This window comes from Schistocerca nitens, chromosome 8 (genome assembly GCF_023898315.1).
Source record: "Schistocerca nitens isolate TAMUIC-IGC-003100 chromosome 8, iqSchNite1.1, whole genome shotgun sequence".
NCBI lineage: Eukaryota > Metazoa > Arthropoda > Insecta > Orthoptera > Acrididae > Schistocerca > Schistocerca nitens.
The window spans coordinates 429,471,413-429,486,686 of record NC_064621.1 but is presented as its reverse complement, the minus strand read 5'-3'; the positions used below and the strand labels follow the sequence as shown (position 1 = coordinate 429,486,686).

General features: G+C 40.4%; 1 protein-coding gene across 1 annotated transcript in view; it reads right to left on the bottom strand.

The window, feature by feature from the left end:
- Positions 1-344: 344 nt before the first annotated feature.
- The window catches only part of LOC126199112 (myrosinase 1-like), a 225,047-nt gene continuing 210,117 nt past the window's right edge, over positions 345-15,274 (bottom strand). The window contains exons 11-12 of the mRNA XM_049935868.1: positions 5,108-5,214; positions 345-645 (exon numbers count right to left, since the gene is read on the bottom strand). Of these exons, the coding sequence (XP_049791825.1) occupies positions 495-645; positions 5,108-5,214 (258 nt within the window). The 3' untranslated portion in view covers positions 345-494. The remainder of the gene's footprint in view (positions 646-5,107; positions 5,215-15,274) is intronic.

Sequence of the window (15,274 nt, the reverse complement as noted above, 5' to 3'; positions counted from 1 at the left end):
TTGCACAACTAGCACTCCTGAAAGAAAGGATGTTGCGGAGACATAACCACAGGCTGGGGATGTTTCCACAATGAGCTTCTGTAAAATTTGGAAGGTAGGAGACGAGATGCTGGCAGAAGTACGGCTGTGAGGACGGGGCATGAGTCGTGCATGGGTAGCTCAGACGGTAGAGCATTTGCCCGCGAAAGGCATAGGTCCCGAGTTCGAGTCTCGGTCCGGCACACAGTTTTAATCTGCCTGGAATTTTCATGAACTATTCAAGTTATAAGCGTGTAGAAAACTTTTTTTTTCATTAGAATCTGCCACAATATATTCTGGAAAAGGGACATGAAATAAACATGTGGTTGTTCAAACGTAAAATAAATTTATTCTGTCAATTTGTGTGTTTGATTATTTTAGAAAAGACGTTACATTGAACGAATTCTCTGATGACCATGTAGCAAACAACAGTCGGATGACCATAAGAAAGATCTACCATGGCTACGTTTCTGCAGTCACTTGTCAGAGGCCACAGCGGACGGTTTAAAGTGCTCCGGAAGCAGCTGTTTGGTCCGGAAGACCTCTGCGAGGAACTTGGCAGAAGCCCGCGCCTTCCTTGGCCTGTCCGGGTCTTCAAAGTCCACGTGGTACAGTCCAAACCTCACTCTGCGAAAAGAACACATACATATGAAGTTCCAACATAATGTGGGAGCGAGGACCAACAACTTCGATTACTAAATTTTATTTTTTCCAGTCTCTGTCACTATCGCATACAAAAATTTTTACGGATTGCATTGTACATTCTCAAACCATAGCCTTCGACGTAAACGTTAACTTACATTTCCGCCAATGCAGACATCTGCAATATCAATAACTCGTATTTTTTATATGTATAAAACAGTAATGCTTATACAAGATATAATGATTTCTTAAAGACAAGAAGTGACAGCTCACTCCACTTAGCCGCGCGGGGTCGCCTTGCGGTCTGAGGCGTCTTGTCACGGCCTGCGCGGCTCCCCCCGTCGACGGAGGTTCGAGTCCTCCCTCGGGCATGGGTGTGTGTTGTCCTTAGAATAAGTTAGTTTAAGTTAGATTAAGTAATGCGTAAGTTTAGGGACCGATGACCTCAGCAGTTTGGTCCCGTAAGACCTTACCACAAACTTCCGTAATCCTTAGCATACGCATTATCATTTTATACATACATAAAAATACCAGTTATGACACTAGAATACGTGTGTGCTGGTGGAAATATATGCCAACGTTTACGACGACGGCTGTAAGCTGACAATGGACAAAGTAGTCCGAAACCAGCCACCATAAATTAAAAAAAAAAATTAATGCGACTGTGACAGAAACTAGAACACCTTAAGTTCATTACAAAGCTCTTTGTTCTTCATCACTATGAATACAAGATGAATTGGTAATTTATATTAAATAAATATAAAAATGATTCCTTTAGTAATATGATAATCCATGGTTTGAAGCTATGACCTTGTAAGCCAAATTCCATTTCCTGAGACAGACTCTTTTAAGTATCGTTATTTCAGTTTTTACGTAACACTGTGACATAGCTAATACAATGTATGTTACACTTCACATCTTACACTAACGTAATTTTTTTACACGTCAGTAAATGACGCAGAGTGTGTTTATTGCAACATATCGTACTGCACACCGTAGCGTCACAGTGTGAGCGAAGTATGGGAAAAACCGACCGGTTAAAATCCGATATCCGTATTTTAATTCGGAATGACTAGTATTTTTCTATATTTGTTTGGTCTCGTTTTTTGTGAGTTTTTTAAATTTTTACTATTAACCGAGTAAAAAGTGAAATATAATTATCCATCGCAGCAGTGCTACAATTTTTCGCTTTTTTTTTAAAAAAAAGTTATTTTTAGTTGAAATATTTGCATTGTTTTGAAATATTGTGTTGTTATAGAAAATGGGAAAAGCGATCAATGCTATTTTAATAACTATGTCGACAGAAATGAGCAGCAAACAAATGTCATAAAAATTGGTACAACACCGCTGAGACAATAATGTGCAGGTTGCGTGTGTCATGGCTTAAGGTACGCGTATACGTGCAGTGTGCTAGAAATGCCGCCGCCGCCGCCGCCCCCCCCCCCTCCCCCTTGGTCTAAACGGTCGTTTCTCGATATTGTAGTTCACAGTGGCGCCAACTCTAGTATTAAAATAGTTTTTCGCAGTGACCTAACAATGAGGTGTAATGCTTCATTTCCTTTGAAAGATTTAAGATTTGTCTGTCACTTTTATGAAATAATAAAACAGGAAGGGAATTCTGGTCGCAGTAATAAATGAAACACTTAATAATTCATTCAAAGTATAAGTAAACACGAAAAACAGGGTTCTTCAGTCTCAATATTCACCCTTTAGCACTGACTATTTGCAGTGCCCAAACAGTGGTATGATACGAGAATTCAAAATGGTTATCGAGCAGAGTTTCAAAAAATTAGAATCAGTAGGAGAATACCAATGATTTTTATAATATTCAACCACGCACCGCTTTTCCAGAAAAGAGCGAGCGGTGGAAGAAATACTTTTTCTTTTATTTGCCTATTTTATTTAATATTTGGATTCTACACTAAAGAGCCAAAGAAACTGGTACACCTGCCTAATATCGTGTAAGGCCTCCGCGAGCACGCAAAGGTGCCGCAACACGACGTGGCATGGACTCGACCAGTGTCTGAAGTATTGCCGGAGGGAATTGACACACCATGAATCCCGCAGGTCTGTCAATAAATCCGTAAGAGTACGAGGGAGTGGAGATTTCTTCTCAACAACACATTGCAAGGCATCCCATATATACTCAATAATATTCATGTCTGCGGAGTTTGGTGCCCAGCGGAATTGTTTAAATTCAGAAGAGCGTTTCTGGAGCCATTCTATAGCAGTTCTCGACGTCGGGGGTGTCGTATTGTTTGCCCGTCGGAATGCACACTGGACATAAATGGATGCAGGTGATCAGACGGGATGCTTAAGTATGTGTGATCTGTCATAGTCGTAGCTAGACGTATCAGGGGTCCCATATCACTCCAACTGCACACGCCCCACACCATTACAGAGCCTCCACCAGCTTGAACAACCCCTGCTGACGTGCAGGGTCCATCGATTCATGAGGTTGTCTCCATACTTGTACACGTCCGCCCGCTCAATACAATTTGAAACGAGACTCGACCGACCAGGCAACATGTTTCCAGTCATCAACAGTCCAGTGTCGGTGTTGACAGGCCCATGCGAGGCGCAAAGCTTTGTGTCGTGCAGTCATCAACGGTACATGCGTGGGCTTTCGGATCCGGAAGCCCATATCTATAATGTTTCGTTGAATGGTTCCCACGCTGACACTTGTTGATGGCCCAGCACTGAAATCTGCAGCAATTTGCGGAAGGGATGCATTTCTGTCGCGTTGAACGATTCTCTTCAGTCGTTATTGGTCCCGTTTTTGCAGGATCTTTTTACGGCCGCGGCTATATCGAAGATTTGATGCTTTACTGGATTCCTGATATTCACGGTACACTTGTGAAGTGGTCGTAAGGAAAAATCCCCACTCCATCTCTGCCTCGGAGATGCTGTGTCCCATGGCTCGTGTGCCCACTGTAACACCTCGTTCAAACTCAGCTCTTGATAACCTGCCATTGTAGCAGCAGTAACCGATCTAACAACTGCGCCCAACACTTGTTGCCTTACATAGGCGTTGCCGAACGCAGCGCCGTATTCTGCCTGTTTACGTATCTCTGTATACGCATGCCTACAGCAGTTTCTTTGGCGTTTCAGTGTATGTATCTTCTAATTGGATGCGTAAAAATTTTTCAAACTTGGTTCGATTTTTGCGTTTATTACAGGAATAATAGGAATAAAAAAACCGAAAATCAGTTATTTTGGCCATTTTTAGCGGTGTTAACAGTCAGGTTAAACTGATGTGCAGAAAACCGTTTGTTTCAGCGACAGCCACCATCTCTGGTGTGAACCGCGCCGTACTTCGACGCTCTGTAGCGGCTTTGGATGACTTCCTAAGCACCCCTTCGAAAACCCTAACAGTTCGTCAGTATCGTTTTTTGGCACATTTTATTTTCTGTGTACAATATTTTACACGATCCTTCCAAAAATTTTCATTTACTAATTTTCTCATAAATTAGGATTACGATCATATTGTAGTTCAGAGTTCAGTTCCCGTGTTTGCAGAAAAATAATAATTAATTAAGGATGGGTCCGCCTTTTAGGAAGTGCACAAATTATTGTTTTAACACCCAAACGTGTTTCACCACAGTTGTGGCAGCCTCAGTGTTTATTATTATTTTCCTGAAATACATACATACAGGTTATTTTTAGTTTAAGGAATATGATACATCAGATTTTGTTGTCAGTCGAATTGTATGTACAATTTGCCTTTTATTTTACATTGTATGTGTCCTGTGGCTGCCAACCGAAATCAGCCACAGGTCTAAATTAGTACATCGTGTCATCTGCAAACATGAATGTTAGACAATGTCTACATTGTTTTTCTTGTTTATTATCTAATCTTTAAGATGTTTATTCTAGTAAAATTCGTGTCGCACCCCCGTCTCCGACGTTACCATTGTAGTATTTTACGAGTCCTTGGCTGCTACAAGTTCGTTTTTGTGTGCCAAACGTGCTTTTGTGAAGCTGAGCTGAACTTGTGGACATCGATAAAGTTTTGTGAACCTTGGCTATGGCGAACTGTTTCGTGTAGTTTGTTACTCATGGGTTACGTTCGTATTTTGACAGTGTTTATTCCCGTTTTCTCCTGCTCGTTTGTAAATACTGCGTCCTGTTATATTGCTGTGGCTTGGACAAACGTTTCACTGCACAAATTTACGTTTCTGATGCGCTTCAGACTGTCGTTTGTTTATTGTTTTGCTTTGGTTTGACGTCCGCGATCATTGAATCTATTCCATTTGTTTCCATTCTCTCTCTCTCTCTCTCTCTCTCTCTCACACACACACACACACACACACACACACACAGCAGCTATGTCCAGTTTAGTTGATCAAGTGGGTTTGTTAGTAGCATGATTAAAACAGGATGGTAATAAGCAGCCATTGTAACACACCTGTAGAACATTAGAAATGAGTCCACAGACACTACTTACGTGTACCCGAAGATCCACTCCAAATTGTCCAGCAGGCTCCATGCAATGTATCCAAACACCTTAACGCCGTCTTCATTTATAGCATGCAGTAGCTCAGATAGGTATGCCTGCCAAAAGAAAATAGCTTACGTAAGCGTAATTTGGCACGATTATAAGTATACTGATGAAATGAAAGAAAAGAACTTCATGATTTCACGTTCAATCGATGACGCTAAGTATAAAAGTGCCGAATATGGGAAACTAGTAGTATCTGCATCTCTAGAGAACTTTAAGCATTAATGATGATTATGATAACACATAGAATAACCGCTACAGTGCCTTGATCGATATGTGTTTCTCATGAAAAAGCTAGCCTATAATTTGTACCATGCTCATAACAGAGCACAAGGTGGATTAGAGTTTATTGTCTCCTCAATATGAACAAGGAACGCTAGCCTTACCAGAGTACTGACGCATAGTGTTGTCCAAACGTGTGCTCCAATACATAACTCGACAAGAACGAACTACTGACTTATCAGATGCCTCTCCATTTTGTACAAGATGTTCACTAAAATTATCAACAACCACATAAAAAGAAGATTTTAAGCAGGCGAAAGAATAAGCTTGGCTTATAAATAAATATAGCACAATGGTCTAGAGAGTTTTTCCATTTAGTTGCATCAGAATCTATAGAAACATTCCCTTGGAAACAAAGCATTATTCAACCTGTGATAGTACAGGGAAGAATATATCAGTGTTACAGCTCTCATCAGAGTTCATCAAGATAATGAGAACTTCAAATTTGAAAGATGAGTCAGGCACAGTATTCCATATCACCAAAAATTGGCCGGCCGCGGTGGTCTAGCGGTTCTGGCGCTGCAGTCCGGAACCGCGGGACTGCTACGGTCGCAGGTTCGAATCCTGCCTCGGGCATGGGTGTGTGTGATGTCCTTAGGTTAGTTAGGTTTAAGTAGTTCTAAGTTCTAGGGGACTTATGACCTAAGATGTTGAGTCCCATAGTGCTCAGAGCCATTTGAACCAAAAATTGTTCTCAGCACTCCTTAAACTGGAAAGAAGAGAAAAACGTGTACGTGTTATTATAACACACATGGACCACTGCCATTCCGTTCATAAAATTGTACTGTTTCTCTGTAGAACTTAACAGAGCAAGTTTGAAGGCAGGACTTCAAATGAACTAAGTGCAGTCACTCTCTTCTGTCATTGGCTGTTCGCATCAGCTGGCAGTTCCGATTAAAATAATGCTAGGATTAATACAATGAGCAGTGAACACAGAACAAAATCGTACATATTCACAACGAAGACATAGAGCCAGCTGACGAGTTACTTGTGTATGTAGGGCAGTTTAAAACAATGACTGGATGGGTGGCAAGAGGAACAGAAGAATGAAAATATCCTTGGGAGCTTTAGTAAACTAAATGGGATTTTCAGAACTAAGCTTCGACATATGTGATAAAGAATGTTTACAATGACTATGTATTCACATTTTTTACTTACAGCAGTAAGGCATGGAGATCAAATGCAAAAAAATAACTTTCTTAACTAAACTTTTCTTTGCAAGAAATGGAGAGAAGCATTTTCGAAATGCAGGAAAACAAATAAATGTATCAGGGAACAGACTTGAGATGAAACACAAAAATATAGTAACCTATGCATACAGTATCAATGAATCACAACTGGAAACAGTGAACTCACAGGAATTTCTGGGTGTAACTATCTATGGAAATACAAAGGTACAGCAGGTGGTAGACGTCGCTTCATTGGTGAATTACTGGGAAAGTGCAATAGGAGATTGCTTAGAAAACACTAGCGTTATTCATCCTATATTATTGCCCACGACTAGAAGACCTTTACCAAACAGGATTAATAGGCAGTACTAAACGTTTACGAAGAAGGGCGGCATAATAGGCACAAGTTTGTTTCTCTCGTAGATGGCCGCCTTGGAAATGTTGAAAAATCTCAAAAAGTGGACACTTACCGACAGATGTCAGATAGCTTGCAATAAGCTACTTTCAAAGTTTCAAAAACCTGTACTAAGAAGGGAATCTATGAATTATAGTAGAAGCCTTTACATATCTCTCCCAGAGGGGCCATAAAGACCAGATTAGACTAATATAAATTATGTGATCAAAAGTATCCGGACACAAATATAGTGTGTGTTCTTCCTTGGTCTTTATTGTGGCTTGAACTCTACTAGAGACGCTTTCAATGAGGTGTTGGAATTTGGAGGAATGGCAGTCCATTTTCGCTCAAGAGCTGAAACCAGAGAAGGTATCAGTGTGGGACACTCGAGCCGGGAATGAAGGCGACGTTTTAACTCATCTCACAGGTGTTCCATTGGCAGATCTGTCCGTCTCAGGGATTTTATAGTCGGCAAACCATTGAACCCCGGTTGCTCCTTTATAAAAGGGTGCAGAGTGTCCTTATTGCCCCGTACTGTATGCAGTACGTACTGATTGCTGTAAAATATGTTCATGTCCTTCAGCATCGCAGTGGTTAGCACACTGGACTCGCATTCGGGAGGACGACGGTTCAATCCCGCATCCGGCCATCCTGATTTAAGTTTTCCGTGATTTCCCTAAATCGCTCCAGGCAAATGCCGGGATGGTTCCTTTGAAAGTGCACGGCCGACTTCCTTCCCTAATCCGATGAGACCGATGACCTCGCTGTTTGGTCTCTTCCCCCAAACAATCCAATCCAAATGCTTCAGCATTTGGCGTTTTTTAAGGGTATCACAACCTATCCACTAGACTTCTGGCACTACACATGTTGGCGTCACTCGCCAAACAGTACACCTGTCATCGGACTGACACAGAGTATAATGTGATTCATCATTTCAAATCACATTTCCAGTCATCGCTTGCCCACTAGCGACGCTCTGTGCACAACCTCAAGAATCGCTTAGCGTTGACTACAGAAATTGGTGGCTTCTGAGGAACCGAAAGAGCAATGTACACAATTTTCTACACACAGCCACTGTGCTAGCTGAACTACTGGTAGCACTTCGGAGATCACAAGTAAATTCTTACGGCGATTTCGTGCGACTTTTTAGAACCACGCACCACAATGCTTTATAGTCCCTGTCCATCAGTACATGAGATCTGTCTGGTCTTGAATTAGCAGTGGTTGTTCCTTCGTGGCCGGCCGCTGTGGCCGAGCGGTTCGAATCCTTCCTCGAGCGTGGATGTGTGTGATGTCTTAGGTTAGTTAGGTTTAAGTAGTTCTAAGTTCTAGGGGACTGATGATCTCAGATGTTAAGTCCCATAGTGCTCAGAGCAATTTGAACCATTTTTTTCCTTCGTGTTTCCACTTCACAATCACATTACCAGGAGTCGACTTGGGCAGCTTGAGAACGCTTGAAATGCACCTGGCTGAGCTCTCCTGGCTGACTAAATACCACTGTTACTGGTCTTCTACTGACAACACTGCACACTTATACTGGCGGGACCGCGTCTCGTGACATTCCTCGTGTACTCCATATCTGAATGCAATAGGAAGAAACGTAAGAGTTCGATTGGAAGTACCTACAGCCATGGATTTCACAATGGATTGTAGACTATGCTGACATACATTCTAAGAAAAAAAACGACGCACTACGATGGAGTATCCGAGTAAGACGGAAATTGGTAGATGTCATGCACACGAACAGACAAATGATTACAGTTTCAGAAAAATTGGATGATTTATTCAATAAAAAGAGCTTCACAGATGGAGCGTTGATCTACCTCTGGCTCTTATGCAAGTATGTATTCGGCTTGGCACTGATTGATAGAGTTGTTGTATGTACTCCTGAGTAATGCAGAGCCAAATTCCGTTCAACTTGCGCGTTACATCGTCAAATCCCGAGCTGGTTGGAAGACCCAGCCCATAATGCTCCAAACGTTCTCAATTGGGGAGAGACCGGCGACCTTGCTGGCCAAGGTAGGGTTTCGGAACCACGGAGACAAGCAGCAGGACTCTCGCCGTGTTTGGGCGGGTATTATCTTGCTGAAATGTAATCCCAAGATAGCTTGCCATGAAGTGCAACAAAACGCAGCGTAGAACATCGTCGACGGAGCGCTGAGTTTTAAGGGTGACGCGAATGACAACCAAAGAGGTCCTGCTACAAAATGAAACGGCACTCCAGACCATGGCTTCTGGCTGTCGGGCCGTATGGCTGACGACAGTCAGACTGGTATCGCATCACTGTCCGGGGCGTCGCGAGACGCATCTTAGCACGTGATCTGTGCTTAGTTCGAAGCGGGACTCATCACTGAAGACAATTCTATTCTAGTTGTAATACCATATTTCAGACACTACATATCTTTTGCTGATTTACACTGCTGGCTATTAAAATGGCTACACCACGAAGATGACGTGCTACAGACGCGAAATTTAAACGACAGGAACACGATGCTGTGATATGCAAATGATTAGCTTTTCAGAGCATTCACACAAGGTTGGCGCCGGTGGCGACACCTACAACGTGCTGACATGAGGAAAGTTTCCAACCGATTTCTCATACACAAACAGCAGTTGACCGCCGTTGCCTGGTGAAACGTTGTTGTGATGCCTCGTGTAAGGAGGAGAAATACGTACCATCACATTTCCGACTATGATAAAGGTCGGATTGTAGCCTATCACGATTGCGATTTATCGTATCGCGACATTGCTGCTCGCGTTGGTCGAGAACCAATGGCTGTTAGCAGAATATGGAATCGGTGGGTTCAGGAGGGTAATACGGAACGCCGTGCTGGATCCCAACGCCCTCGTATCACTAGCAGTCGAGATGACAGGCATCTTATCCACATGGCTGGAACGATCGTGCAGCCAGGTCTCGATCCCAGAGTCAACACATAGGGACGTTTGCAAGACAACAACCATCTGTACGAACAGTTCGACGACGTTTGCAGCAACATTGACTACCAGCTCGGAGACCATGGCTACGGTTGCCCTTGACGCTGCATCAGAGACAGGAGCGCCTGCGATGGTGTACTCAACGACGAATCTGGGTGCACGAATGGCAAAACGTCAATTTTTCGAATAAATCCAGGTTCTGTCGCATCCGTGTTTGGCGACATAGCGGGGAACGCACATTGGAAACGTGCATTAGTTCAAATGGCACTGAGCACTATGGGACTTAACCTCTGAGGTCACCAGGCCCCTAGAACTTAGAACTACTTAAACCTAACTAACCTAAGGACATCACACACATCCATGCCCGAGGCAGGACTCGAACCTGCGACCGTAGGGGTCGCGCGGTTCCAGAATGTAGCGCCTAGAACCGCTTGGCCACTCCAGCCGGCTATTCGTCATCGCATTACTGGCGTATCACCCAGCGTGATGGTATGTGGTGCCAGTGGTTACACGTCTCGGTCACCTCTTTTTCGCATTGACGGCACACTAGTATAATATATTTGTCCGATGAATACCCGTTTATCATCTGCATTTCTTCTTGGTGCAGCAATTTTAATGGCCAGTAGTGTATTTTGCTTTCTGTTTTGTTCAACATTCCATCGTTAAGCTTCTGTAACTATTCTATGATTAATTCGGTACTGTATTGTAACCTCCCCACAACAAATTCTAAAAAAAACTATATTTATTAGTAATGGTGCCACAGCTAAGTGTGACCTTCCCACAGAATATTAATGGCAAAGACAATTAAATGAAAGCTCGCTATCTGACTCAAGTACAAGTTCCCATTAAATAATGAATGCTGATCCCATGATAATGAAACTGTAATGATAACCTAAACTCAATTCAACCGAAAAGTCGGTGTTTGCCCTGTGCGAAAGGAGAATAAATTTCTTACCTTAGTGAAACTGCATGTCAAAATTCTGCTCTTATTGTTCTCTGGCACTTGCATGAAAAGCATTGGAAGTACCTTTTAAAAAATCTTTGTTAAAAGGAAATGGAAGGAAATTTGAATGATTGTCTCTAAAATTGGTTTTAAATCAAAATTATAATTGGGGGCGATTTTTGAAAGTTAAATTACAATGAGTGGGCCTTACATTATCTGATGAGCGCAAAGCTGCATGATTATTTATTTAAATAAATTATACCTCGTCCTGAATCTCGACCATTGCGATGCCGACGCCCGCCGACTGCTCTCCGCTACTGCTAGCAACCGACTCCAAGCACTACTGAGGACTGACTACTGCAGACTGACTGCTCGCTACTGCGAGTCGAGCGCAACTGCTCTGGTCAGAGATTCTACAATGTCTCAGCATCGCTGCCGCACAACATACGTGTTTCATAACCCTCCACTGGGGGGGCAAAAATTTGGCAGCGATGGTGAGTCATTTGGACTTGCCATCGTAACAAATTTTTCTTTTAATTAATTAACATTTACAAAATATTTAGATGTATCACATGAATTAAATGTTGTGCGCATGCACCGATTACAAAACATTACAGACAAGACAAAATATAAGTACAAAACAAATCAGGAAAAATGTATATACAAATTATTTGACAGATAACAAAGTGTACACACACTGAAAAATTCTTTAGCAGTTTCATAACAGGCAAAAAAAAATCATGTTGACAAGTGTCATGAGTGCACATGCACTGCAGTGGAGAACATATCAGTAAAAGACGAAATGTATATACAAGAGTAACAAATGACATAAATCATAAAAGGTATACAGAATGAACACAAATCATATCGAAAATTGAGAAGAGTGCACAGGCACTGTAGTTCAGTTGAAAACATATTCACATAAGTGCACATGCACTGAAAACTTTTGAACATTTTTATAACAAATAAACGCAAGAGTAGAAAAAAATCATCAAATCACAAAAAGTATATACAATATAGATGACAAGAGTGCACACATACTGCACTTCAAAACAAATCGAAAATGTCTTTAGTATTTTGACAACAATTGGCAAAAATCATGTCGACAAGTGACACAAGTGTACTCGCACTAGAGTTCAACAAATCGAGAAAAAAAATGTATAGGCCATGAACATAAATGGTGTTAGTAAAAAAATGATTTTCACTATTAGGATAGGAAAGGAAGGATTGCATCATGGTTGTAGCACTTTAGTTTGCACATAGCTGCACTGAAAGTCCATATCTTTCCACAGAATCACAACTAAGTGATACAATCTGCAGTTCCGTTCCCAGAAGTATTTATCAGCGTATCAAGACAGTGAAACGTCGTAGTAGTATTCCATACTATCATTTGGCAGTATACCAGGTACACCAAACAGTGGGACCAGAATAACGTCTTCATCGGTTACGGTGGTGGACAGCATGTCGTGTCAACACCACGCTCTTAAGAGGCGGCACACAGTGCTCCATAACAAAGTCTTGATTAGTGATTACATAAGTAGTTTCTTCGCCTACAGTGGTGGACAGCATGTCGTGTCAACACCACGCTTTTAAGAGGCGGCACACCAACGTAGAATTAGTGCAAAAACCAAATATAGTGCTCCATGATAATGAGGATGGACAAGACAAATGGATGTTACAATAATTTCAGGTAGTTAGGTCAGAAGGTGAAGGACATTAACTAACACACAAGTCTTGATTAGTGATTACATAAGTAGTTTGCGGTATCCATACTCTAGTCATTGAACATTTCTGTACCATGAATGTAGTATTACAGAAAAATGTTCATTAATTAATTTAAAGACAAGAGTGGTAATCAATCGCCATCAAGTATTGAGTATTACAAAACATTTTTCCTCATTCAAATGACATATTTACAAGTAACTATTAACACTCAGTGGCCTAGCAACTTTCGATTAGTACAAAATATTTATCATCATTCAGTATTAATATGGGAAGTCATCATTGAAAACACTAACAAAACGTTAAGTTACATTAATTATTGGCACTCAGTGGCCAGCAAGTATTGAATAGTATAAAACATTATTCATCATTCAGTATTCTTCATATCATTAAGAAATCATTATTAGCAAAATCAGTTAATTACAGTCATAGCATTAATAAGCATGGGCATTATAAGTTACATTAATTATGGGCACTCAGTGGCCAGCAAGTACTGAATAGTACAAAACATTAGTAGCATTAATAAGCATGGGCATAATAAGTACTCTCATTACAATAGATAGTGGCAATTATGTTTTGGTATCATTAAGAAGTCATTATTCAAGTGACATACTATTCAGAGCTGATCAGTGTTATTCAGAATTATCATAAACTAGTGACATTATCTGGGACTGTTAATACATTTTGTTTTTTCTGCTAGCAATGCATTGCTTTGGGTAATTATAAGGGAAAGCAAGAAGAAATAAGAGAAAAAATTGCTTCTAGGTTGTTCCTATAAATGAAAAGATTGTGTAACGTCATTCGTCATGAGTCAGCTGTAGCAAGGTTATCACATTTATAAATGATAGACACAAGTGGGTAAAAAAAAAAATGCAAGTACTAGAACAGGTATAATAGGTAACAAGTTTAGTAAGTATCATAAAAAGCTTCTCCTGAAAGAAAAATACAAAATGGATTATTGAGCTGAAAGAAGAAACGCAGACTATGCTGAAAAGTAGTGAACTTCGAATTAACAGGTAGTGAAATGTGTATAAAAAATGTGTTCCATAGCTATCCTTTCCAAAACCTTCAGTCATCCTACTACGCAATATAACACCTGCTGTCAAAGTAAACTGCAACAAATACTTAAATAACTACATAGCATAAATACATAACTTCAACATTATCCTCATCTGTAAAGAAAAACTTCATTATTCATATCATCATAACTCCATCATTATCATCACCTGTAAACAAAAACTTCATTATTCATAGTACCATATTCTTCATCATTGTTCATTATCAGCATTCATTATCATCTGCAAAATCATTTCATTATTCATCACACAACTATTCCTAATCCCTAGCATATTTCATCACTTAAAACTAAAATGTGTAGTTCTGTCTGACAGCTTGCATCAATCGCTTTGTATTCTGAAAGAAAAAATTAGTTAAGACTGCTATTCTGCGATGTGTATAATATATTCTGGTTAATGCTTGTTAATTCTGATCCATTTACTCGTCCTCATTAGCTTATTGCATCTTCTTTCGTTTATTCCATAGGTGAAATTCCCACTTCTGTTTAATTCATTTCCTGTACGCATCATTTATTTCTGAAATTGATGAACAAAGATTAATGTCTTGCATTTAAATCATATACCCATTAAATAGTGACTGGTTAATGGTGACTCAATTAAGCATACAACATAACATGACAGAAAACGTAATATCTCAAAGCACAGACAGTGTTTAAAGGCAAAAAGTGTACAGAGAATATCGTAATGCAGCAGCAAAAAAGGAAAATGTAAAACAGTCACGATGTTGAGATATCACAAGGCAAAATGTCAAAGTCAAATGGTGTGTGTTATACCTTAACTAGTTCACAGTGCATACAAACAAAACATGAAAACAATCGTACATACATAAGAAAGACAAAATGTGACATTCGTTGTGTTCAGCTTATATGTAGTGTAGTTAATAGATGCGATAATTAAAGAGTTCAATGGAGATAGAATTTGATAAAATTAATGCGTCATTATAGAGAATTGCATAATTATTCATAAAATGCGTAAGTTCATCTGAAAAAAATGTGCACGGTCTAGTGTGTAATGACAAGAAGAGCGACCTGCTAACCTTACCTTGCCGGGCACTTGCCAAGAAAAAATACGATAATCATCAGTAATTAGTCATGTGAATATAATTGCATAAGTGGTCATAAAATGTGTAAGTTCATCTGGAAAATATGCACGGTCTGATGTGTAACGACAAGAAGAGCGACCTGCTAACCTTACCTTGCCGGGCACTTGCCAAAAAAAAAATACGATAATCATCAATAGTTAGTCACAAAATGTGTAAGTTCATCTGGAAAAAATGTGCACGGTCTGATGTGTAACGACAAGAAAAGCGACCTGCTAACCTTACCTTGCCGGGCACTTGCCAAGAAAAAATACGATAATCATCAGTAATTAGTCATGTGAATATAATTGCATAAGTGGTCATAAAATGTGTAAACGGCCTCATAGCATGTTACATCGTAAAGTGGTTTCATTCGATAAAGGGTTTAATGTTTGACACATGATGGTTGCCTTTCGATTTTCTAGTTCTCAGAGTTTCGACGTGTACAACATTGGGGTGAGGAATGCTGCGAATCCGATATGGACCTGCGTATAGAAGTTCAAATTTACTGCACT